Source organism: Engystomops pustulosus, chromosome 9 (genome assembly GCF_040894005.1).
Source record: "Engystomops pustulosus chromosome 9, aEngPut4.maternal, whole genome shotgun sequence".
NCBI classification, from domain to species: Eukaryota; Metazoa; Chordata; class Amphibia; order Anura; family Leptodactylidae; genus Engystomops; species Engystomops pustulosus.
The window spans coordinates 4166334-4193186 of record NC_092419.1 but is presented as its reverse complement, the minus strand read 5'-3'; the positions used below and the strand labels follow the sequence as shown (position 1 = coordinate 4193186).

At 48.0% G+C, this 26853-nt stretch overlaps 3 protein-coding genes across 5 annotated transcripts; 2 read left to right on the top strand and 1 right to left on the bottom strand.

Annotated features, from left to right (window-relative positions):
- Positions 1-207: 207 nt before the first annotated feature.
- LOC140077476 (olfactory receptor 1L6-like) lies at positions 208-1125 on the top strand. The gene has a single exon (XM_072124712.1). It carries the CDS (start codon positions 208-210, stop codon positions 1123-1125), a length of 918 nt encoding a protein of 305 aa, XP_071980813.1.
- Positions 1126-12720: 11595 nt separating this feature from the next.
- Positions 12721-13662, top strand: LOC140077475 (olfactory receptor 1f45-like). Its single transcript, XM_072124711.1, has one exon. The coding sequence runs from the start codon at positions 12721-12723 to the stop codon at positions 13660-13662; it is 942 nt and encodes a 313-aa protein (XP_071980812.1).
- A 5579-nt stretch (positions 13663-19241) lies between these two features.
- ZBTB9 (zinc finger and BTB domain containing 9) lies at positions 19242-26355 on the bottom strand. Of its 3 annotated transcripts, none has more exons than XM_072123358.1 (2): positions 25872-25928; positions 19242-21069 (listed from the first exon to the last, which is right to left on the bottom strand). In XM_072123358.1, exon 2 carries the CDS (start codon positions 21058-21060, stop codon positions 19777-19779), a length of 1284 nt encoding a protein of 427 aa, XP_071979459.1. In that variant the 5' UTR covers positions 21061-21069; positions 25872-25928; the 3' UTR covers positions 19242-19776. The 3 variants fall into 3 exon arrangements, with proteins under 3 accessions (XP_071979459.1, XP_071979460.1, XP_071979458.1); XM_072123359.1 differs by lacking the exon at positions 25872-25928 and adding an exon at positions 25779-25795; XM_072123357.1 differs by lacking the exon at positions 25872-25928 and adding an exon at positions 26182-26355 and having other exon boundaries at positions 19244-21069.
- Between the last annotated feature and the right edge of the window lie 498 nt (positions 26356-26853).

Below are 26853 nucleotides of genomic sequence, written 5' to 3'. Positions count from 1 at the left end.
ATTGGTTGTCCACAAGTTCTTTGAATTTACCTAAAAATAATCAAATGGAAATTGTAACAAGATTCTGACTATTTTTTTGGGTTTTTGGGGGTGACTAATGAGGCCTTCCCATTACAGATATCGAACCCTTGACTGATTTTTTTTTTCCCCGTTGACTTTTGATCCTTCAACTTTGTCCAATATTATTTTAGACGGTTCGATCTGTACATGGATCCCACCAATGAGACTCATGACGGGTTTGTCCTGTTGGGCTTCTCGGAGACGCCTCATCTTTCTCTCAAGCTTTTCCTGCTCTTCTTGGGAGCGTACGTCTTGTGCGTTGCAGGAAACCTCTTCATCTCTGTCCTCATCCTGTCACAGCCGCAGCTCCACACTCCCATGTATGTGTTCATAGGAAACCTGGCCGTGGTGGATGTGACGTTTACCTCCATCATTGTACCAAGGGCCTTGTATGGGCTACTGTCAGGAGACACCTACATCTCCTTCTGTGGATGCTTTGTGCAGGTCTTCTTCTTCCTGGCAGTCGGTAACATGGACAGCTTCTTGTTGGCCGTCATGGCTTTTGACCGATATGCTGCGATCTGTCATCCATTGCGATACTTGTTGATCATGAGCAGAAGGACATGCACCTGCCTGGTGGCCTCCTCCTGGGTCATCGTCGGCCTCCATTCCACGTTGTACACAGTCATGTCTTCTGTCCATACCTACTGCGGCTGGGTTATTCCCCACTTCTTCTGCGATTTGCCCGTCTTGATGTTGTTGTTTTGTCCGAATCCTGCCGGCACTGAAGAACTCATCCTCTTTGTCGAAGGGACTACCGTCATCTTCAGCCCAGTGCTCTTCATCCTGGGGTCCTACATCCTCATCATCAGAGCCGTACTGAAACTATGCTCATCTCAACGGAGGTGGAGAACCTTCTCTACCTGCTCTTCTCACCTCACCGTGGTCATCTTATTCTACAGTACTGTTATATTCATGTATTTTCGACCAAGCTCCATCTATTCTCCAACCTATGACCGAGTGATCAGTGTGGTGTACAGCGTTATAATCCCGATGCTTAACCCTTTCATATACAGCCTGAGGAACAAGGAGGTCAAGTCTGCTGTGAGGAGGCTATTCAAGTAACATACATCTATAAGGTGGACCTCTGGCTGATTGTGTCATATATCAATGTTTTTTGACTTCCTCACCAAGATTCTTCCTTGTTCTTCTTCCATTTGTTTTGCTTTTGTTTGGATCCGTTTGTTCTTTGTCTGATTTTGATGTCCCCATAAGATAAAAATTGAGCGGAATCCTCTGATTTCAGGTTCATTTAATCTGTATGAGGCTTCCCAACTATCCTCCATCCCCAAATTGTTCTCCAATAGAGGCGTCCATCATTAGTCATCTTGGCTACAATATTATATCCCCTCGGCTGCGGCCTCCTTAACTCCCCAAAATATTTTATACAAAACTTCATTGTGGAAATACTTTCAGTGGTGGCTTTGCTCTAGTAGGTAACGTTGCACTTTAACTTCTTAAAGGGTTTGAAAAACGTGATTGTTTTCATCTAAAAACACCACCACACTTGATGACGGTTGGTGTCCGGTAGCTACACCGTATAGATGTGACTGCAATACCACACTCCACCCATGGCCAGGGAAGCTTTGGTTCTACGTCTCTAACATCTTCTCCAATTCAGAAAGCCATAGGTTTCATTTTTCCTTGTTTTTTGTGGGAAGTCGTATATTTTTGAAAGACACCTTTTAGAGATGTCTATAACTTTCTGATTCAATCTGATTTTACTTGATAAATTCTGCAGTTTACCATAAACTTTATGCTTTTTCTTTGGGTCAGTACAATTATGATAGTACCAGATGTTTCTATTGTTACATTGGAGCTGGTTGGGGGCTTGTTTTTTGTGGAATCAGCTGTAATTTATATTGACGTTTCTGGGTACGTTTCTGATGACTTTGTCTTCTATTACTTTTTTTTTTAACGCGTGTGACCAAAAAAATGAATTTCTGACAATATTTTTTTTAAATCAGAGCGGATATTTAGAGTGTTAGATAAATTAGGCATTTTTTTTATAGTACAGGTTGTGATAAAAGTGGTGGCACTAAATACGTCTTTTCCTGTTGTATATTATCAATAACATGTGATCTTTTTAACTGTATTTTACTTTTTTGTATTTTTTTGTTATTTTCCCATAAGGGGGAAGTCTATGAGATTTTTTCATCCTATGGAGGTACTAATGCAGATACTCACTGCCCAAGTAAATTATTACTCTGTGTGTCACATGTCAAAAGGGATTAATAATTGATGCTTAAAATTCTCCAACCTAATGCCAAGTGCATGGAATTGAATATCTGCCCCAGGCACATAGTTACCAGACCTTCCTTCTAAAATCAACATTACTAGAGCCCCTCTGTGCTGCAGACTCGCAGGCTGTTACACTGTGTAGGAGAATTTCCCACTGTGTGAGAATACATCGGGCAGAAAAGGGATTGTCATCATGATACAACTTGCTCCACTGATTCTATTTCAGCATTCAAGGAATACATGGAGACCAGTCTCTTTACTGTCTGCTGCACCACAGGACTGTCCACCTGACAGCCAGATTAGCACATTGGTGGCCACAGTTGACTTAGAAATGGCGGAGGCTACCGACTGTGGCAGGATACGATTCTAGGAGGGAATCGTCTTAGTCAGTGGAGGTGGAAAAGGAAAGAGTCTTATCAACATGCCAGCCATTGTCCTAGAAGACCACATAGACACGGCAGCCATTGTCCTAGAAGACCACATAGACACGGCAACCATTGTCCTAGAAGACCACATAGACACGGCAGCCATTGTCCTAGAAGACCACATAGAGATGACAGCCATTGTCCTAGAAGACCACATAGACATAGCAGCCATTGTCCTAGAAGACCACATATACACAGCAGCCATTGTCCTAGAAGACCACATAGACACGGCAGCCATTGTCCTAGAAGACCACATAGACATGGCAGCCATTGTCCTAGAAGACCACATAGACATGGCAGCCATTGTCCTAGAAGACCACATAGAGATGGCAGCCATTGTCCTAGAAGACTACATAGACACAGCAGCCATTGTCCTAGAAGACCACATAGACACAGCAGCCATTGTCCTAGAAGACCACATAGACACGGCAGCCATTGTCCTAGAAGACCACATAGACACAGCAGCCATTGTCCTAGAAGACCACTTAGACACGGCAGCCATTGTCCTAGAAGACCACATAGACACGGCAGCCATTGTCCTAGAAGACCACATAGACACGGCAGCCATTGTCCTAGAAGACCACATAGACACGGCAGCCATTGTCCTAGAAGACCACATAGACACGGCAGCCATTGTCCTAGAAGACCACATAGACACGGCAGCCATTGTCCTAGAAGACCACATAGACACGGCAGCCATTGTCCTAGAAGACCACATAGACACGGCAGCCATTGTCCTAGAAGACCACATAGACATGGCAGCCATTGTCCTAGAAGACCACATAGACACGGCAGCCATTGTCCTAGAAGACCACATAGACACGGCAACCATTGTCCTAGAAGACCACATAGACACGGCAGCCATTGTCCTAGAAGACCACATAGAGATGACAGCCATTGTCCTAGAAGACCACATAGACATAGCAGCCATTGTCCTAGAAGACCACATAGACACAGCAGCCATTGTCCTAGAAGACCACATAGACACGGCAGCCATTGTCCTAGAAGACCACATAGACATAGCAGCCATTGTCCTAGAAGACCACATAGACACAGCAGCCATTGTCCTAGAAGACCACATAGAGATGGCAGCCATTGTCCTAGAAGACTACATAGACACAGCAGCCATTGTCCTAGAAGACCACATAGACACAGCAGCCATTGTCCTAGAAGACCACATAGACACGGCAGCCATTGTCCTAGAAGACCACATAGACACGGCAGCCATAGTCCTAGAAGACCACATAGACACAGCAGCCATTGTCCTAGAAGACCACATAGACACAGCAGCCATTGTCCTAGAAGACCACATAGAGACGGCAGCCATTGTCCTAGAAGACTACATAGACACAGCAGCCATTGTCCTAGAAGACTACATAGACACAGCAGCCATTGTCCTAGAAGACCACATAGACTTAGCAGCCATTGTCCTAGAAGACCACATAGACATGGCAGCCATTGTCCTAGAAGACCACATAGAGACGGCAGCCATTGTCCTAGAAGACCACATAGAGAGACGGCAGCCATTGTCCTAGAAGACCACGTAGACACAGCAGCCATTGTCCTAGAAGACCACATAGAGACGGCAGCCATTGTCCTAGAAGACTACATAGACACAGCAGCCATTGTCCTAGAAGACTACATAAACACAGCAGCCATTGTCCTAGAAGACCACATAGAGACGGCAGCCATTGTCCTAGAAGACCACGTAGACACACCAGCCATTGTCCTAGAAGACTACATAGACACACCAGCCATTGTCCTAGAAGACCACATAGACACAGCAGCCATTGTCCTAGAAGACCACATAGACACGGCAGCCATTGTCCTAGAAGACCACATAGACACGGCAGCCATAGTCCTAGAAGACCACATAGACACAGCAGCCATTGTCCTAGAAGACCACATAGACACAGCAGCCATTGTCCTAGAAGACCACATAGAGACGGCAGCCATTGTCCTAGAAGACTACATAGACACAGCAGCCATTGTCCTAGAAGACTACATAGACACAGCAGCCATTGTCCTAGAAGACCACATAGACTTAGCAGCCATTGTCCTAGAAGACCACATAGACATGGCAGCCATTGTCCTAGAAGACCACATAGAGACGGCAGCCATTGTCCTAGAAGACCACATAGACACAGCAGCCATTGTCCTAGAAGACCACATAGACACAGCAGCCATTGTCCTAGAAGACCACATAGAGACGGCAGCCATTGTCCTAGAAGACCACATAGACACAGCAGCCATTGTCCTAGAAGACCACATAGACATAGCAGCCATTGTCCTAGAAGACCACATAGAGAGACGGCAGCCATTGTCCTAGAAGACCACGTAGACACAGCAGCCATTGTCCCAGAAGACCACATAGAGACGGCAGCCATTGTCCTAGAAGACTACATAGACACAGCAGCCATTGTCCTAGAAGACTACATAGACACGGCAGCCATTGTCCTAAAAGACCACATAGACACAGCAGCCATTGTCCTAAAAGACCACACAGACATGGCAGCCATTGTCCTAGAAGACCACATAGACACGGCAGCCATTGTCCTAGAAGACCACATAGACACAGCAGCCATTGTCCTAGAAGACCACATAGACACAGCAGCCATAGTCCTAGAAGACCACATAGACACGGCAGCCATTGTCCTAGAAGACCACATAGACACGGCAGCCATTGTCCTAGAAGACCACATAGACATGGCAGCCATTGTCCTAGAAGACCACATAGACACGGCAGCCATTGTCCTAGAAGACCACATAGACACAACAGCCATTGTCCTAGAAGACCACATAGACACAGCAGCCATTGTCCTAGAAGACCACATAGACACAGCAGCCATTGTCCTAGAAGACCACATAGACACAGCAGCCATTGTCCTAGAAGACCACTTCGACCATCACCATATTTCTGAAGAGTTGGGGTCTTAACCACTGAGCCATCAGTGAACTCTTGTTATTTTTATTACACATAATTACTTGTCGCGAGTGGAAATCCTTAGAGATCTTGTCTAGGTATCTCCATATCTGCCTCATTAACTCACATCTTGTTCAGGGATTTGCTCTGCCCTGGAGGCCGCATCGGTCCCTTCTATATAACCTCAGTGTTCTCCACCCAAATTCCTAAGAAGAATTCATCTCTATGTTGTCTCCTTCTCGTATTATTTATCATCTTACTGCCTGCTCACATCTCCATCACACATGTCCTCCCATAGGTGTCCACCACCCTGAGCTCCTCAGATACATTCAGCCTCTTTTCTTCAGGTTTTGAGATTTTTCAATTTTACAAGTAATTTATCCAACATTGCTTTAAAAAACAAACAAACCATAAAGACTGAAGGAGCACGAGATCCGGGTAGGATAGGTGGTGTCCTCACTGCTGGGTGCATGGAGTCTCCGTCTCATCCGTAAAGCTTTTCAATATATTAAAGTGGACCTCTAGTTATTATTCATCTTTCCAAATATGAATCGTACAGGTGAATATAAGAAACTTTATAACATATCTTATTAAAGTAAAACACTTCTGTCTCTATCTGCGTTGCTGTTTTATGGAGAGGAGAGGGCTGGAGCAGGAAGAGAGATCGAAACTATGTAGCTCCATCATTGCTGATCACAACGGGGGCAGGTACTGCTGGTCACTTATATATATATATACATTGGAGATCAGATGAACATGTGATGGATGTGTAAGGGGTCTCCAGGTCACTAGAACAGGGTTTCACACAATTACCAAAGTATCAATTTTAAAAATCTGATGCTGATAATTAGAGAACAGCAATGACTGGAGCCCAGAGAGATTATACTGACATCTCCTGCAGGTCCCAGCAAGGTAGGGAGAGCACAGGACCTCAGCCCCGGCCGCAGGACCTCAGCCCCGGCCACAGGACCTCTGCACCAACCACAGGACCTCAGCCCTGGCCACAGGACCACAGTATCGGCCACAGGACCTCAGCCCCGGCCACAGGGCCCCAGCCACAGGACCACAACATCAGCCACAGGGTCATAGCCACGGCCACAGGACATCACTGGTCTCTCACTCGGCTCTGCTGGGATCTGCTCCGCTCTTCTTCCAGTCTCTTCTAGGTCTGTGATTGTTGTGGGTTTCTATTGGGTTTAGATCAGGACTCTGGTCTGTGGCCATTTCATAGTTTCGATGTTTTCTATTACCCGTTTTGCTGTGTGACAGGGGGCATGGTCTGCATGACAATTGCCGCTGATTGATGAACGCAATGAAGGAACCGCGTGTTGTTGAAGGAGGTTCTGATAGTTGTAGTCTCTCTGCCATGTAGCTGTAGGAGAGGCCCAACTCTTGCTGCAGAAAACATTCCCCAAACCCTGACACTTTCTCCACCACCTTTCACTGACCTCTTTACACACTTTGGGTCCAGCACTGAAATGAAAGGACTTCTCCCCTGTCTACACAACCGGCTCCTCAGCAAAGGTCTCGCATTTTGATTCTTTCTGATAACGAGAGGTTTGGTCAGTGCAGAGTCGGCTTTCAGTCCAAATGTTCTTAAACCTCAAGACACAGGCCCAGATATATCATTGTGTCTGCACCAGCTCTTTGTCTAATTGTGCACTAAAAAGGTCGTCTTTGGAGCCTGCACATGTATTTATAAGGTGTTTGTGCCACTTTTGTGTCGCAGCTGCACTTTGTCCAGCACCTTAATGGGGCGAGCTGGTGCTTACATTTACTGCTGCAACTCGACAGAATTGTCATACGCTGTATAATGAAAGTGCACCAGAAAGAAATGGGTGCACACTTCCCATAGCAGTGCCGAACACCGTGCACAGCTATTGGATTGTCTGGCGCAGCCTGCACTAGGGCAGTTTGCACCATTTTTTATAAATCTGGGCCACTGTATGACAAGACAGATCCTTCCCCTGTTCAGTGCTGGACTGGTGGCAATTCCAGCTGCAGTGATGAAACGATTAACCATGCAGATTCTCTGCGTTATCCCGTCCTCTCTTGCCTTTTCCGGGGACACCAGCCTAACTGAATGAGTTTGTGATATTGTAAAGATGGAACATTCTAGAAATCACAGACTTGGAACAACTTGTCTTGCTGTGGCTGATGTTGTCACCTGTTTGGCCTTCATCTGGACAACCTGCTGCAGGAGGGTTCAATTACTTTGGTTTCAGTACAAACTGTATTGAAGTTTGGCGCCAGTCGCATTGGGTTTGTCAGATAATGAAGGAAATTGATATCCGGAATCTGAAAGTGTCTCTAGTTGTGATCAGTGTCTGTTACATTGTTATTATGTGCTGTAGAATATGTACAATGTATGGAATAAGCTTAAAATACTGATATATCCCTCATGTTGGGATATAATCACATAGGACAATGACTGCGACATTTGTGTGTTGTTTAGTTTTGATCTCCGGTGTAATATATATATATAGTCCATCCATCCCTCCGTATGGTGTATAGTGTGTGTGTATGTATGTATGTGTGTGTATGTATGTGTGTGTGTGTGTATATGTATAAATACACTCACCGGCCACTTTATTAGGTCCACCATGCTAGTAACGGGTTGGACCCCCTTTTGCCTTCAGAACTGCCTCATTTCTTCGTGGCATAGATACAACAAGGTGCTGGAAGCTCCTCAGAGATTTTGCTCCATAGTGACATGATGGCATCACACAGTTGCCGCAGATTTGTCGGCTGCACATCCATGATGCGAATCTCCCGTTCCACCACATCCCAAAGATGCTCTATTGGATTGAGATCTGGTGACTGTGGAGCCATTTGTGTCCAGTGACCTCATTGTCATGTTCAAGAAACCAGTCTGAGATGATTCCAGCTTTATGACATGGCGCATTATCCTGCTGAAAGTAGCCATCAGATGTTACAGGGTACATTGTGCTCATAAAGGGATGGACATGGTCAGCAACAACACCATGACACCACCACCACCAGCCTGACCCGCTGATACAAGGCAGGATGGATCCATGACACCACCACCAGCCTGAGCCGCTGATACAAGGCAGGATGGATCCATGACACCACCAGCCTGACCCGCTGATACAAGGCAGGATGGATCCATGACACCAGCACCACCAGCCTGACCCGCTGATACAAGGCAGGATGGATCCATGACACCACCACCACCAGCCTGAGCCGCTGATACAAGGCAGGATGGATCCATGACACCAGCACCACCAGCCTGAGCCGCTGATACAAGGCAGGATGGATCCATGACACCACCACCACCAGCCTGAGCCGCTGATACAAGGCAGGATGGATCCATGACACCACCACCACCAGCCTGACCGCTGATACAAGGCAGGATGGATCCATGACACCACCACCACCAGCCTGAGCCGCTGATACAAGGCAGGATGGATCCATGACACCAGCACCACCAGCCTGAGCCGCTGATACAAGGCAGGATGGATCCATGACACCAGCACCACCAGCCTGAGCCGCTGATACAAGGCAGGATGGATCCATGACACCACCACCACCAGCCTGAGCCGCTGATACAAGGCAGGATGGATCCATGACACCACCACCACCAGCCTGACCCGCTGATACAAGGCAGGATGGATCCATGACACCAGCACCACCAGCCTGAACCGCTGATACAAGGCAGGATGGATCCATGACACCCCCACCACCAGCCTGACCCGCTGATACAAGGCAGGATGGATCCATGACACCACCACCACCAGCCTGAGCCGCTGATACAAGGCAGGATGGATCCATGACACCACCAGCCTGAGCCGCTGATACAAGGCAGGATGGATCCATGACACCAGCACCACCAGCCTGAGCCGCTGATACAAGGCAGGATGGATCCATGACACCAGCACCACCAGCCTGACCTGCTGATACAAGGCAGGATGGATCCATGACACCACCACCACCAGCCTGAGCCGCTGATACAAGGCAGGATGGATCCATGACACCAGCACCACCAGCCTGAGCCGCTGATACAAGGCAGGATGGATCCATGACACCACCACCACCAGCCTGACCCACTGATACAAGGCAGGATGGATCCATGCTTTCATGTTGTTGACGCCAAATTCTGACCCCACCATCCGAATGTCGCAGCAGAAATCGAGACTCATCAGACCAGGCAACGTTTTTCCAATCTTCTACTGTCCAATTTCGATGAGCTTGTGCAAATTGTAGCCTCAGTTTCCTGTTCTTAGCTGAAAGGAGTGGCACCCGGTGTGGTCTTCTGCTGCTGTAGCCCATCTGCCTCAAAGTTGGATGTACGGTGCGTTCAGAGATGCTCTTCTGCCTACCTTGGTTGTAACGGGTGGCGATTTGAGTCACTGTTGCCTTTCTATCAGCTCGAACCAGTCTGCCCATTCTCCTCTGACCTCTGGCATCAACAAGGCATTTCCGCCCACAGAACTGCCGCTCACTGGATGTTTTTTCTTTTTCGGACCATTCTCTGTAAACCCTAGAGATGGTTGTGCGTGAAAATCCCAGTAGATCAGCAGTTTCTGAAATACTCAGACCAGCCCTTCTGGCACCAACAACCATGCCACGTCCACAGGCCACAAATCACCTTTCTTCCCCATACTGATGCTCGGTGTGAACTGCAGGAGATTGTCTTGACCATGTCTACATGCCTAAATGCACTGCCGCCATGTGATTGGCTGATTAGAAATGAAGTGTTAACGAGCAGTTGGACAGGTGTACCTAATAAAGTGGCCGGTGAGTGTATATATGGTGTATAGTGTGTGTGTGTATATATATATGGTATATAGTGTGTATTAGCACGCAGCATATAACACGACTGCTGCAGACAAAGCCACTTAACCCAAGATCCCTGACATTGTTTTATTGTTTTATTCTTATATTATTTTTTTTTTGTATTTATTTTTATTATTATACACAATTCATTTTTAATTCACATGAAGATTTTTTGGAAAACAAACTGAGGAGATTATATTAAAGGAAATCTACTTGTGATGTGATGCAGTATGAAGCAAAAATACCCTAAGATGCTGTAGCTGCACTGATGCAGGATACTTGGTTACTCCCTGAGCTGAATGGTTTTGCTGTTAAAACAGATATAACATTATAATAATGAAGCTCTGCTGCTTCTATGGCTGCTCCAGCGCTTTCTTCATGCTTCTCATAGCAGGAGAGTTTCTCTCTGCAGAGGATGATTATGCAATCAGTTTTCTCACTGCCAGACAGAATAATCAATTGCTGCACCATCCCTGCTGTGTATGAGTGATCCAGCTCAGGTTGATCAGTGCTTGACTAGTCATGCTTAGTAATGCTTTACCTAGCAGCCATTTGTAATTCCAAGCTCCCATGTGTAATGTGTTACATGCTGACCCAGCTTTCCCAAGGTCCTGAATGTTATAATTGTGTTTTCAGCTAAACCACTCAGCACAGGGATTAACCAAGATCTGATCCTGCATCAGTGTAGCTGCAGCATTCACAAGGTGTTTGCTTCATACTGCACCAAATCACATGGTAGGTTTCCTTTAATATTATATTTTTGAGTTTCCAGTTTTTTCTCCCCTTCTTTAAAAATCCATAACTGTTTTATTTTTTTCTGTGGAGGTATTTAATTTTTTATGCCATGTACTGGCAAGTGGGAAAAAAATTCCAAAATTCCAAAAAAAATGACAAAAAACACTTTTTCCCCATTTTCTTGTGGACACTGTTTTTCATTTTGTGTTCTTTGGGTGGGACAGATTATGGGGATACACAATTTACATGGGTTTTATCAGGTTTTTAAAACCTTTTGTACAATTTTTTTTTTTCATTTTGCCAGACGCTAATTTTTTTGTTATTTTTGGCGGTACACGATGATGTGTGCATTGATTGTACTTATGGGATTGTACAACCCGTTTGACCACTTTTTAATTTCGATTTTTATGAGTTGCAAAATGACCAAAACAAAATTGCGTTTCGGACATTTGGGCGCTATTTTCCGTTACCACGTTCACCATCGTTAGATGCTTATTATTTTTACTGGTTATTTTTAGTTCAGTTCTAGTCAAAGGGGTATAATTTAGAACTATTTTTAGACCCCCCTAGGGTACTTTAACCCTAAGGAGTCTGATCACTTGTACAATATACAGCAATACTACAAGATCCAAGATGGTGGCGCCGCCATTTAACTAACTAAACTGCTGCCATCTCATTAGATTTTGACACCTAGGAACTAGCACTGATCGCAGGTGTCAGTCATGGGTGTATGGACACCCCCAGTGTATGGGGGTACGGTATTGAAAACAAACAAAAAAATCCTTTTCTTAGGTTTTTGGTCACAATGGGGTTAATAGGAGTTATTAGGTGACATAAAAGAAACTACAGAACCAATAAGTGAGGGTCCAGCTGGAACAATGGAGGATTATGGGAATCTATGGAGCTGGGGAGGAGATGTTGGATGTTCTTCTAGTTCATGAAGGTTTAATACTAGTGATGATAAGGGAGCTGAACCTATTTACAGGCAGTCCCCGGGTTACGTACAAGATAGGTTCCCTGGGTTTGTACTTAAGTTGAATTTGTATGTAAGTCGGAACTGTATATTTTGTAATTGTAGATCCAGACAAAAAAAGTTTTTTGTCCCAGTGACAATTTGAGTTTCAAAAATTGGGACCAAGGATTATGAATAAATCTTCATTACAGACACCGTACAGCTGATCAGTGCAGCCTGGGACTATAGGAACATCCAGAGAGGTCACCAGAGGTCACAGGGGGCAGAGAGGTCCGTCTGTAACTAGGGGTCCAACTGTAAGTCGGGTGTCCTTGAGTAGGGGACCGTCTGCACATAAAAAGATTTGGGCCAATCCTTGGTCAATCTTGAATTCTGGGCCAAGAACTTGAGCTCACAGAGAAGCTCTCCGCTGAGGGAGCTGGGGGTCCTGAAGGGGTTGCAGGTTCTAGAATGTTCCTAGATCTAGTCTAAACCTTACGATTGTCTACTGAACCTGACCGATAACGTTACATCAGTCCATGAGCAATGATAATATTCTTCTTGCAGACATCGGCCATCATCCCTCCATGGCTTCTCCTCTCCTGGTGTCTCCGGTGATGTCCAATGTCTCCAGCGTCCGCTTCGTCCTCCTGGGATTCTCTGACGTTCCCGAGGTCCGGCTCTACCTGTTTTTCCTGGTCTTGGTCATGTACCTGGTTACCATCCTGGGGAACGCGGTGATCATCTCCTGCGTAGTGTATGACCAGGCTCTCCATTGCCCCATGTTCTTCTTCCTGGGTAACCTCTCGCTTGTGGACATGTGCTTTGTGTCCAGCACCATCCCCACCCTTCTCTGCACCCTGCTGTCTGACGCCGGGTATCTCAGCTTTTCATCTTGTATCGTACAAATGTTTTGCTTTATCACATTCGGTAACTTGGAGAACAACATCTTGGCCGTCATGGCCTACGACCGATACGTGGCCATCTGTAGCCCGCTGTGGTACATGTCCAGGATGAGGAGCAGTATGTGCGTGGCACTGGTGGTCGTCTCCTGGGTGGCCGCCAGCGCTCACGCTCTTCTCCATACGCTCATGGTGACCTCTCTTCAATACTCAGGAATAAAGAGACTGAATCATTTCTTTTGTGAGATCGCCCAAGTCTTATCCGTCTCCGGGTCTGACACAACCTCCAACTTCTCCCTCATCCTGACAGAGGGGGCAGTGTCTGTAGGGGTCCCGTTCCTCTGCATCATCCTCTCCTACACATTCATTCTGGTGGACCTCTTCCATCTTCGCTCCACAGAGAGGATGCAGAAGACCTTCTCCACCTGTTCCTCTCACTTGATCACAGTCTGTCTCTTCTACGGGACCATTACCGCGGTCTATTTCCGTTCTTCGGTCAGCTCTATAGGTCTAGGAGGAAGAGCCGCCACCATCGGATACACCCTGCTCACCCCCATGATGAACCCCATTATATACGGTCTCAGGAATAACGCAATGAAGAAAGCAATAAGAAAGGTTCTCCAGTAGACGACGATCGGACGTCTCCCACCCAGTCACCAGTCACATCCTTATATCCCCCTAATAATCATTGTATGACAGCGACTCCAGGTACAGACAATAAAGACAAAATACTAAACACCAACTATATATAGTATAGCAGTTATATTGCTGTACATGGGGGGCAGTATTATAGTAGTTATATTCTTGTACATGGGGGGCAGTATTATAGTAGTTATATTCTTGTACATAGGGGGCAGTATTATAGTAGTTATATTCCTGTACATAGGGGGCAGTATTATAGTAGTTATATTCCTTTACATAGGGGGCAGTACTATAGTAGTTATATTCTTGTACATAGGAGGCAGTATTATAGTAGTTATATTCCTTTACATAGGGGGCAGTATTATAGTAGTTATATTCTTGTACATAGGAGGCAGTATTATAGTAGTTATATTCCTGTACATAGGGGGCAGTATTATAGTAGTTATATTCCTGTACATAGGGGGCAGTACTATAGTAGTTATATTCTTGTACATAGGGGGGCAGTATTATAGTAGTTATATTCCTGTACATAGGAGGCAGTATTATAGTAGTTATATTCCTGTACACAGGGGGCAGTATTATAGTAGTTATATTCCTGTACATAGGGGGCAGTATTATAGTAGTTATATTCCTGTACATAGGAGGCAGTATTATAGTAATTATATTCCTGTACATAGGGGGCAGTATTATAGTAGTTATATTCCTGTACATAGGGGGCAGTATTATAGTAGTTATATTCCTGTACATAGGAGGCAGTATTATAGTAGTTATATTCCTGTACATAGGGGGCAGTATTATAGTAGTTATATTCCTGTACATAGGGGCAGTATTATAGTAGTTATATTCTTGTACATAGGGGCAGTATTATAGTAGTTATATTCCTGTACATAGGGGGCAGTATTATAGTAGTTATATTCTTGTACATAGGCGGCAGTATTATAGTAGTTATATTCCTGTACATAGGAGGCAGTATTATAGTAGTTATATTCCTGTACATAGGAGGCAGTATTATAGTAGTTATATTCCTGTACATAGGAGGCAGTATTATAGTAGTTATATTCCTGTACATAGGGGGCAGTATTATAGTAGTTATATTCCTGTACATAGGGGGCAGTATTATAGTAGTTATATTCTTGTACATAGGGGGCAGTATTATAGTAGTTATATTCCTGTACATAGGGGGCAGTATTATAGTAGTTATATTCCTGTACATAGGGGGCAGTATTATAGTAGTTATATTCTTGTACATAGGGGGCAGTATTATAGTAGTTATATTCCTGTACATAGGGGCAGTATTATAGTAGTTATATTCCTGTACATAGGGGGCAGTATTATAGTAGTTATATTCCTGTACATAGGGGGCAGTATTATAGTAGTTATATTCTTGTACATAGGCGGCAGTATTATAGTAGTTATATTCCTGTACATAGGGGGCAGTATTATAGTAGTTATATTCCTGTACATAGGGGGCAGTATTATAGTAGTTATATTCTTGTACATAGGCGGCAGTATTATAGTAGTTATATTCCTGTACATAGGGGGCAGTATTATAGTAGTTATATTCCTGTACATAGGGGGCAGTATTATAGTAGTTATATTCTTGTACATAGGGGGCAGTATTATAGTAGTTATATTCCTGTACATAGTGGGCAGTATTATAGTGGTTATATTCCTGTACATAGTGGGCAGTATTATAGTAGTTATATTCCTGTACATAGGGGGGCAGTATTATAGTTGTTATATTCCTGTACATAGGGGGCAGTATTATAGTTGTTATATTCCTGTACATAGGGGGCAGTATTATAGTAGTTATATTCCTGTACATAGGGGACAGTATTATAGTAGTTATATTCCTGTACATAGGGAGCAGTATTATAGTAGTTATATTCCTGTACATAGGGAGCAGTATTATAGTAGTTATATTCCTGTACATAGGGAGCAGTATTATAGTAGTTATATTCCTGTACATAGGGAGCAGTATTATAGTAGTTATATTCCTGTACATAGGGGGCAGTATTATAGTAGTTATATTCCTGTACATAGGGGGCAGTATTATAGTAGTTATATTCCTGTACATAGGGAGCAGTATTATAGTAGTTATATTCCTGTACATAGGGAGCAGTATTATAGTAGTTATATTCCTGTACATAGGGAGCAGTATTATAGTAGTTATATTCTTGTACATAGGGGCAGTATTATAGTAGTTATATTCTTGTACATAGGGGGCAGTATTATAGTAGTTATATTCCTGTACATAGGGGTCAGTATTATAGTAGCTATATTCTTGTACATAGGGGGCAGTATTATAGTAGTTATATTCCTGTACATAGGGGGCAGTATTATAGTAGTTATATTCCTGTACATAGGGAGCAGTATTATAGTAGTTATATTCCTGTACATAGGGGGCAGTATTATAGTAGTTATATTCTTGTACATAGGGGGCAGTATTATAGTAGTTATATTCCTGTACATAGGGGTCAGTATTATAGTAGCTATATTCTTGTACATAGGGGGCAGTATTATAGTAGTTATATTCCTGTACATAGGGGGCAGTATTATAGTAGTTATATTCCTGTACATAGGGAGCAGTATTATAGTAGTTATATTCCTGTACATAGGGAGCAGTATTATAGTAGTTATATTCTTGTACATAGGGGGCAGTATTATAGTAGTTATATTCTTGTACATAGGGGCAGTATTATAGTAGTTATATTCTTGTACATAGGGGGCAGTATTATAGTAGTTATATTCTTGTACATAGGGGGCAGTATTATAGTAGTTATATTCCTGTACATAGGGGCAGTATTATAGTAGTTATATTCTTGTACATAGGGGGCGGTATTATAGTAGTTATATTCTTGTACATAGGGGGCAGTATTATAGTAGTTATATTCCTGTACATAGGTAGCAGTATTATAGTAGTTATATTCCTGTACATAGGGGGCAGTATTATAGTAGTTATATCCCTGTACATAGGGGGCAGTATTATAGTAGTTATATTCCTGTACATAGGGGGCAGTATTATAGTAGTTATATTCTTGTACATAGGGGGCGGTATTATAGTAGTTATTTCAGGATCATGTCTGGGTTTCTTGCACATTTTCCTTCTCGGTTCTGGTTCTTCTCCTGATTGCCCCTGTGACTCCCCCTGTATTTGTGTCTGTGATATTATTCTCCCGGTCTCCTGTAGTGTTACTTTCCTTATGGTGACGCCGCGGTGACTTCTCCATCATTATGCGCTTGCGCTGCCCCCTTGAGGCTGTTACATACATTGCTTTACTCTGCAGTAATGAGCAGAACATTATATGGAGAATCTTATCTGAAAGAAAATTCACAATGAAACTCGCTGCACAGGAACCGCAGACATTACTGCAACGAAAAATCCCTGCGGAGGGCGACGCGCTGGGGGTCGCTTTATGCAAATCAATCCAGACCTGGCATCTCCCGATACTGTGATCTACAGACCCGTCCTGGGTGGCAGAGGCCTGATCCTACCCTGAGGGGTCATAGTATCATCCACATGGTCTCCAGCAGGACCCGCCCCCTGCCTGCACCTTCTTCCCATCATGCATCCTGTTACCACCTCTCCCCAGGTAAGTCATGCACTTTGTATTGATCGTGTATTCTGAAAAGTTTCGGCGCAGTGTGGGCGCGCTCACAAGTTTCAGAGCACCCGTCCTGTCACCTTTCACAGCCGGTGCACCTGATTCTATGGCCACGCCCATGATGCACTGAAAGGCTCATTTGCATATAAATATAATTGCAGATCTCTCCGCACTCAGACCACAGGTTCCCTCCTCGTTATTACTCAGGACGGGTGTATGTGATGTGCAGAGCCCTGGTGGTCCTCCCAGTATCCCCCCGGGTCAGGCACAGCGACAGACATGGATCTGCTTGTATATTTTATTTCAGACTCCAGAACTAGCGACGATTCTATGTTACATACAAGCCGGGGTGCGGGGTACAGGGGGGACACGGAGACAATCGCATTCAGTCCAGTAATGTTACATTAGTGTTAGATGCTCCCATCCGGACGGGAGCCCAAGGCGACACCTAGTGTCCAGGCAGTGTTATCATAGGGACATAAGGCATCAGAATCCAGAGCACCCACAGTCTCACCGTCCCTATAATAACATTGGGGGGACACGGAGCACTGCCTGGGGGGGGGAGGGGGGACAGGGAGCACTGCCTGGGGGGGGGGGGGCTGATCGTAACATCTACAGATATTCACAAACTGATTGTGGGTCTTTATTACAGACCAATCTCAAGGAAAGGAGGTGAAAAACCCAAAATAACCAAAACATCCCGAGATTTCTCATCATCTCTGTAACAGAGGACCTGAGAGAGGACTTGAGGAGATCCCAGCAGGGAGGGGGGGTGGGGAGCCTCAGGATTTAGTGGTAGATTTCCCTGTTACAACTGATTACAAAAAACCTGACTGCTAAGGGAAATGATGGAGGTATCGGACCCCCTGTTCTTGTGATCTGTGGGGGTCTCATCAATGATCCGGTTGCTGGGGCCCAACTTGTTTTGTGGAAAAAGCCCTTAAAGGAATAAGAAAAAGAAGAGAAACCCTTGCAGTGGTGTCCAGCCCCCAGCGCTACGCAGCGGGTCACGCGACCAGCCCCCAGCGCTACGCAGCCAGCCCCCAGCGCTACGCAGCGGGTCACGCGACCAGCCCCCAGCGCTACGCAGCGGCTCTATACTCTTATAGAGTATTTGTACCATCATAGGCACATAAGAGACACCTCCACCACAGCCGGGGGCATTGGGGGCAGGATCTCTGCAGGTCACATGTCATGAGGCTTATTGAAGAGAACCTGTCACCAGGAATGTCATTTTTAGCTGGAGACAGGTTCAGTACTGTGAATCATTTCAGTACTTTATATATGCTTCTTTTACATTATCTGGCAACCTAAAGAGTCCTTGGGGAGGGGCATCTGCAGCCTGAGTCTCCTCTTCTCCAGCTCCATCCCCCTCCCTGTCCATTAAGCAGGGGGCGGGGGATGTACGAGGAGCCACAGGCTGCGGCTGCCCCTCCCCCAGGACTCACCATACGCTGCTGGTAATGTGAATATATATATAGTTCTGAAACGATTCACAATGCTGACAAAGGTGTTCGTAAAATAGACTATTGGAACCTGTCACCAGCTAAAAATGCCTCCACATTCCTAGTGTCAGGTTCCCTTTACTACAGCACTGAGGGTGACAGGCGCTGGGATAGATGGACCCACAAATAGGTCGTAATTTCGGGTGGTTCTGACACAATAACTTGCTGCAAAAGGACTTCAACCAATTTAAAATGTAGAGACCCGACTCAGCATGTCACCAGGTCACGGGATGTGACGCTATGGGGGAGGGGGGGGGGGCTGAACTCCGTGCGTCATGTGATCATTATATGGCACAAATACTTTAAAAAATTAAAATAAACAGAAAAATTATATAAAATCCAGAAGGCGACAGACGTTCCCACTGCTCTGGGCCGACAATCACTTCGGAAAGTAGCTCAGACAAGTTGTTGCTTCACACCTCCTCTGGGGTAGGGGGCAGCAGAGGCACTTGGGTATGGCACCGCCATCTCCTGGTTTCTGTAACTATAGCCCCCCCCCCCGATACTACCTTATTGTAGACTCCTTAGCCCCACCCACTAACCCCTGATACCAGGGGTGATACCATCTCTCTATTAAAGGTGAAACAATATTGGGTCATAGGTTATTGCAGGTCATCGTGTCACTCGCACATTCGCGTCTACATATATGTACAAAGACAAAGGCCGGAGCCGCTGTCCTTATCCGCACAGATCCATGGCACACGGGGGACATGTAATGTCTCGGCTCTGACCACGTCCGGTGTGATGAGGGTAATCCAGTGACACACACGCTGCTCGGACTACGGGCCGTCTGTAGCTCCCACGTAAAACAGTATAAAATATAAAACGTGATGTTGATATCAGAATATACCACAATAAAACCAACGTCTGTGTAGACCTCCAGCGAGCACAGTCCAGAAGAGGGCAGCACTCAGCTCTAAAGGCAGTCTCCAGGCTACACTAGTACAGATCTAGGACTACTCCTGCTAACGGGGACGTCTCCACAAAACTTAACTAATGTCTATTTGCAGTACAGAGGAGCCCGGCTTATTCTCCTCGGGGCTGTAGAAGTTATTTGTCCAGCAGGCCCCGGCCCACCTCTGTCCTTTGCAGACCTCCTTGTGTTTCTGGAAGCAGCTCTCCACCCTGAATTTGCGGCCACAGTCTTCGCAGGAGAACAAGCTCCCCCCGTGCGTCTTCATGTGTTCTGTGAGGTGATGCTTCAGCTTGAACTTCTTGTGGCAGACGGAGCAGCCGAAGGGGCGCAGACTGAAGGTCAGCATGATGTGCCGGTCACGCTTGGGCTTTACCGCAAAACGCTTCCCGCACAAGCAGCCAAATTTCTTTCCATCTGGGGCGGCCACAAGCTTAACGGGAGCGTGAACAGTTTGAGCCTGAAGAGCTTGGGACACGATCTCGTTCCCATGAAGGTCCACGGGTTTGGAGATGGTGAAGGAAGTTGGCTCCGAGGCGTCGTAAAGTTTGTGAGGGATGCAGAGAGAAACATCGGAGGACGATGCCGAGGATGAAGGAGGGATGACGTAGCTGAGCTCGGACGGATAGTCGGGCTGCACCTCTGTGACCTCGAAAGCCTTCATGTAAGCTCCATCGTCTTCAGTCCGCTCCTGCTTGATGTAGATGACTTTGGGGATGTCCGGGGATGAAGAGGACGACGGGAGAGCATAAGAGCGATTGGTGACCACCGTCTCCTCCACGGCACAAACCTTTGAATCGTCCTCCTCTTCCTCTTCTTCCTCTTCCTCCGAAACACGAACCTTGATCACTTCATCATCATCCGAGCAACCCAGCGTGACCGTCGGAGGTGGTTGGACCTGGTCATCTCGAGGCAACTGGAAGCTGCTGCTTGGCGATTGGCTTTCACTGGCGCGGCTTGACCAAGCCGGTGGGACGCACGCTTTCCGCTCTTTCAGAATCTCGGAGCATTTGTCTACCACTTGCCACATCTGGAGACCACTGGCCACCAGGAGATGCGATGGTAACGCCTCCAGCTCCAGGCAAAGTCTCCCGGAGTAAATAAGTTGTAAAAGGTTCTCGAAGGCCTCGGGCTGAATGACGCTGGGCAGGACCAAGCAGCTGGTGTCATTGAGGAGCAGCTTGTCGTGGAAGTACGGAGAGGACGCGGCCAGGACCGTCTTGTGAGCTTGAAAGACATGATCCTGGACCTGCACAGAGAGGTCGCAGAACTTTCCCTCCAGTCGCTGCTTGTTCAGGGTGTCCAGAAGCACGGAGCTGTAGTGTGGGAAGTCCAGCTGGATGCTCTCAGTCCCAGACATGGTGAAAGCCTAAGAGACACAAAGACAAAGCGTGAGAAACCAAAGAGATGATCAACCTCTGCGCAGAGCAATAACCTTCCACCACAGGCCACACAACAGCCCAAAGCTGAACTCAGGAACCCGTGACCTCCGGGAGCAGGGTCCACTCTTTCATCACACGTCCAGTTTTCCAGCGTGATACAGATTCCCTGATCGCTCGGGTGCTGACCAATCAGCTGCCTCCACCACTAGAAGCACTTTCTGCTTGCAGCTCCATACACGCTATAGTGGTCATGCCAGAGTACTGCAGCTCCATACAGGCTATAGTGGTCATGCCAGAGTACTGCAGCTCCATACACGCTATAGTGGTCATGCCAGAGTACTGCAGCTCCATACACTCTATAGTGGTCATGCCAGAGTACTGCAGCTCCATACAGGCTATAGTGGTCATGCCAGAGTACTGCAGCTCCATACAGGCTATAGTGGTCATGCCAGAGTACTGCAGCTCCATACAGGCTATAGTGGTCATGCCAGAGTACTGCAGCTCCATACACTCTATAGTGGTCATGCCAGAGCACTGCAGCTCCATACACTCTATAGTGGTCATGCCAGAGTACTGCAGCTCCATACAGGCTATAGTGGTCATGCCAGAGTACTGCAGCTCCATACACCCTATAGTGGTCATGCCAGAGTACTGCAGCTCCATACAGGCTATAGTGGTCAGCAGCTCCATACACTCTATAGTGGTCATGCCAGAGTACTGCAGCTCCATACACTCTATAGTGGTCATGCCAGAGCACTGCAGCTCCATACACTCTATAGTGGTCATGCCAGAGTACTGCAGCTCCATACAGGCTATAGTGGTCATGCCAGAGTACTGCAGCTCCATACAGGCTATAGTGGTCATGCCAGAGTACTGCAGCTCCATACAGGCTATAGTGGTCATGCCAGAGTACTGCAGCTCCATACACTCTATAGTGGTCATGCCAGAGTACTGCAGCTCCATACACGTTATAGTGGTCATGCCAGAGTACTGCAGCTCCATACACGCTGTAGTGGTCATGCCAGAGTACTGCAGCTCCATACACTCTATAGTGGTCATGCCAGAGTACTGCAGCTCCATACAGGCTGTAGTGGTCATGCCAGAGTACTGCAGCTCCATACACCCTATAGTGGTCATGCCAGAGTACTGCAGCTCCATACAGGCTGTAGTGGTCATGCCAGAGTACTGCAGCTCCATACACTCTATAGTGGTCATGCCAGAGTACTGCAGCTCCATACACTCTATAGTGGTCATGCCAGAGTACTGCAGCTCCATACACTCTATAGTGGTCATGCCAGAGTACTGCAGCTCCATACACTCTATAGTGGTCATGCCAGAGTACTGCAGCTCCATACACTCTATAGTGGTCATGCCAGAGTACTGCAGCTCCATACACTCTATAGTGGTCATGTCAGAGTACTGCAGCTCCATACACTCTATAGTGGTCATGCCAGAGTACTGCAGCTCCATACAGGCTATAGTGGTCATGCCAGAGTACTGCAGCTCCATACAGGCTATAGTGGTCATGCCAGAGTACTGCAGCTCCATACACTCTATAGTGGTCATGCCAGAGTACTGCAGCTCCATACACTCTATAGTGGTCATGCCAGAGTACTGCAGCTCCATACACTCTATAGTGGTCATGCCAGAGTACTGCAGCTCCATACACTCTATAGTGGTCATGTCAGAGTACTGCAGCTCCATACACTCTATAGTGGTCATGCCAGAGTACTGCAGCTCCATACAGGCTATAGTGGTCATGCCAGAGTACTGCAGCTCCATACAGGCTATAGTGGTCATGCCAGAGTACTGCAGCTCCATACACTCTATAGTGGTCATGCCAGAGTACTGCAGCTCCATACACTCTATAGTGGTCATTCCAGAGTACTGCAGCTCCATACACTCTATAGTGGTCATTCCAGAGTACTGCAGCTCCATACACTCTATAGTGGTCATGCCAGAGCACTGCAGCTCTATACACTCTATAGTGGTCATGCCAGAGCACTGCAGCTCCATACACGCTATAGTGGTCATGCCAGAGTACTGCAGCTCCATACATGCTATAGTGGTCATGCCAGAGTACTGCAGCTCCATACACTCTATAGTGGTCATGCCAGAGCACTGCAGCTCCATACACGCTATAGTGGTCATGCCAGAGTACTGCAGCTCAATTCAAGGAGAATTTATCTACCTGGAAAACCCCTTTAGGCAACAGCAGACACACAGTGCAGAAATAGATTCTATATACACACCCCCTATACACACTGGGGCAGATGTATTATATGATATCTTCTGACAATCCCGACTAGTCCATGTAAGATTTTATTACATCGGCTGCGCACTCCGTAGTCCGATCTCAGGTGCCGCACTATTAGTAAATCCTCCCCCTATACACGCTGTATCCTATACACACTGATATATTGTACTGGGCTGTGAGTACAGGAAACATTGTATCACACACCGAGAAATAATCTACACATCCAGGGAGCGGCCAAGTCCAGACCCCCCAGTTACCAGTCTGTCTCCCGGTGTCTCTCCCGGTTACCTGTCTCTCTCTCTCTCTCTCCCCCCGGTGTCTCTCCCGGTTACCTGTCTCTCTCTCCCCCCGGTGTCTCTCCCGGTTACCCGTCTCTCTCTCCCCCCGGTGTCTCTCCCGGTTACCCGTCTCTCTCTCTCTCCCCCCGGTGTCTCTCCCGGTTACCCGTCTCTCTCTCTCTCCCCCCGGTGTCTCTCCCGGTTACCCGTCTCTCTCTCTCTCCCCCCGGTGTCTCTCCCGGTTACCCGTCTCTCTCTCTCTCTCCCCGGTGTCTCTCCCGGTTACCCGTCTCTCTCTCTCTCTCCCCCGGTGTCTCTCCCGGTTACCCGTCTCTCTCTCTCTCTCCCCCGGTGTCTCTCCCGGTTACCCGTCTCTCTCTCTCTCTCCCCCGGTGTCTCACCCGGTTACCCGTCTCTCTCTCTCTCTCTCCCCCGGTGTCTCACCCGGTTACCCGTCTCTCTCTCTCTCTCTCCCCCGGTGTCTCACCCGGTTACCCGTCTCTCTCTCTCTCTCCCCCGGTGTCTCACCCGGTTACCCGTCTCTCTCTCTCTCTCCCCCGGTGTCTCACCCGGTTACCCGTCTCTCTCTCTCTCTCCCCCGGTGTCTCACCCGGTTACCCGTCTCTCTCTCTCTCTCCCCCGGTGTCTCACCCGGTTACCCGTCTCTCTCTCTCTCTCCCCCGGTGTCTCACCCGGTTACCCGTCTCTCTCTCTCTCTCCCCCGGTGTCTCACCCGGTTACCCGTCTCTCTCTCTCTCTCCCCCCCCCGGTGTCTCACCCGGTTACCCGTCTCTCTCTCTCTCCCCCCCCCCCGGTGTCTCACCCGGTTACCCGTCTCTCTCTCTCTCCCCCCCCCCCGGTGTCTCACCCGGTTACCCGTCTCTCTCTCTCTCCCTCCCCCCCGGTGTCTCACCCGGTTACCCGTCTCTCTCTCTCTCCCTCCCCCCCGGTGTCTCACCCGGTTACCCGTCTCTCTCTCTCTCCCTCCCCCCCGGTGTCTCACCCGGTTACCCGTCTCTCTCTCTCTCTCCCCCGGTGTCTCTCCCGGTTACCCGTCTCTCTCTCTCTCTCCCCCGGTGTCTCTCCCGGTTACCCGTCTCTCTCTCTCTCTCCCCCGGTGTCTCTCCCGGTTACCCGTCTCTCTCTCTCTCTCTCTCCCCTGGTGTCTCTCCCGGTTACCTGTCTCTCTCTCTCTCCCCGGTGTCTCTCCCGGTTACCTGTCTCTCTCTCTCTCTCTCTCTCCCCGGTGTCTCTCCCGGTTACCTGTCTCTCTCTCTCTCCCCGGTGTCTCTCCCGGTTACCCGTCTCTCTCTCTCTCTCTCTCCCCGGTGTCTCACCCGGTTACCTGTCTCTCTCTCTCTCTCCCCGGTGTCTCTCCCGGTTACCTGTCTCTCTCTCTCTCTCTCTCTCTCTCCCCGGTGTCTCTCCCGGTTACCTGTCTCTCTCTCTCTCCCCGGTGTCTCTCCCGGTTACCTGTCTCTCTCTCTCTCTCTCTCTCCCCGGTGTCTCTCCCGGTTACCTGTCTCTCTCTCTCTCTCCCCGGTGTCTCTCCCGGTTACCCGTCTCTCTCTCTCTCTCTCTCCCCGGTGTCTCTCCTGGTTACCTGTCTCTCTCTCTCTCCCCGGTGTCTCTCCCGATTACCTGTCTCTCTCTCTCTCCCCGGTGTCTCTCCCGGTTACCTGTCTCTCTCTCTCTCTCTCTCCCCGGTGTCTCTCCCGGTTACCTGTCTCTCTCCCCCCGGTCTCTCCCGGTTACCTGTCTCTCTCTCTCCCGGTTACCTGTCTCTCTCTCCCCGGTGTCTCTCCCGGTTACCTGTCTCTCTCTCTCTCCCCGGTGTCTCTCCCGGTTACCTGTCTCTCTCTCTCTCCCCGGTGTCTCTCCCGGTTACCTGTCTCTCTCCCCCCGGTCTCTCTCCCGGTTACCTGTCTCTCTCCCCCCGGTCTCTCCCGGTTACCTGTCTCTCTCCCCCCGGTCTCTCCCGGTTACCTGTCTCTCTCTCTCCCCCCGGTGTCTCTCCCGGTTACCTGTCTCTCTCTCTCCCCCCGGTGTCTCTCCCGGTTACCTGTCTCTCTCTCTCCCTCTCTCCCCCCCTGTGTCTCTCCCGGTTACCTGTCTCTCTCTCTCGGTTACCTGTCTGTCTCTCAGTGTCTCCCCCGGTTACCTGTCTGTCTCCCGGTGTCTCTCTCGGTTACCTGTCTGTCTCCCGCTGTCTCCCCCGGTTACCTGTCTGTCTCCCGCTGTCTCCCCCGGTTACCTGTCTCTCCCCCGGTGTCTCCCCCGGTTACCTGTCTGTCTCCCGGTGTCTCTCTCGGTTACCTGTCTGTCTCCCGGTGTCTCTCTCGGTTACCTGTCTGTCTCCCGCTGTCTCCCCCGGTTACCTGTCTGTCTCCCGCTGTCTCCCCCGGTTACCTGTCTCTCCCCCGGTGTCTCCCCCGGTTACCTGTCTGTCTCCCGGTGTCTCTCTCGGTTACCTGTCTGTCTCCCGGTGTCTCTCTCGGTTACCTGTCTGTCTCCCGGTGTCTCTCTCGGTTACCTGTCTGTCTCCCGGTGTCTCTCTCGGTTACCTGTCTCTCCCCCGGTGTCTCTCCCGCTGATTCGCCGCTTCTGAGCTCCTTCGCTGCGGCCGCCGCGGGACACGGTCACAAGGACAAACATGAAGTAACCCTGAGCGCACAGGCCCCGCCCCCAGCTCCTGCCGTACACACCAATGGGAACCAGGAGGCGGGACAAACATGACTTTTCCCTGGGTTAGCTTCTGATCACATGATCTAGGTCACTTCCGGTCACCTGACCCACCTCCCGTCTCGCCTGATGATCGCGATACCGGAAGATGTGATCGGACGGAGGAGGAGGAGCGGCCGCGGCGCCATGGTGACAGCGCTGTCAGTGCTGCGGGACGGGATGACGCGTCATGTGATTGGTGGTGACACACCACGTGATTGTGCAGCAGCGCGGCCGCCATATTGTGTCACGTCATGGAGACTATTTCCTGAATGACAGATAAGGACCTCCCCCAGCTATACATACATATATATATATATATACACATAGGGGGCGCTGTGTGTGTATAATACCAGGGGGTCACTTATAATCACTGGGAAGTGGAGCCCCTGAGGCGCAGTCACACGTTACGTCTAGAAATCGTATCCAGTGACTCCGCCCCGAATGCACATGTGACCTAAGTGCAAGCGTCCGGTAACGTGTGATTGGTAACCAGCACCCTGTGTGGTGTTAAC

Excerpts from the sequence above, each read along its gene's own strand:
- LOC140077475 (XM_072124711.1), top strand. The coding sequence starts at position 12,721 with ATGGCTTCTCCTCTCCTGGTGTCTCCGGTGATGTCCAATGTCTCCAGC.
- LOC140077476 (XM_072124712.1), top strand. The coding sequence starts at position 208 with ATGGATCCCACCAATGAGACTCATGACGGGTTTGTCCTGTTGGGCTTC.
- ZBTB9 (XM_072123357.1), bottom strand. The coding sequence starts at position 21,060 with ATGTCTGGGACTGAGAGCATCCAGCTGGACTTCCCACACTACAGCTCC.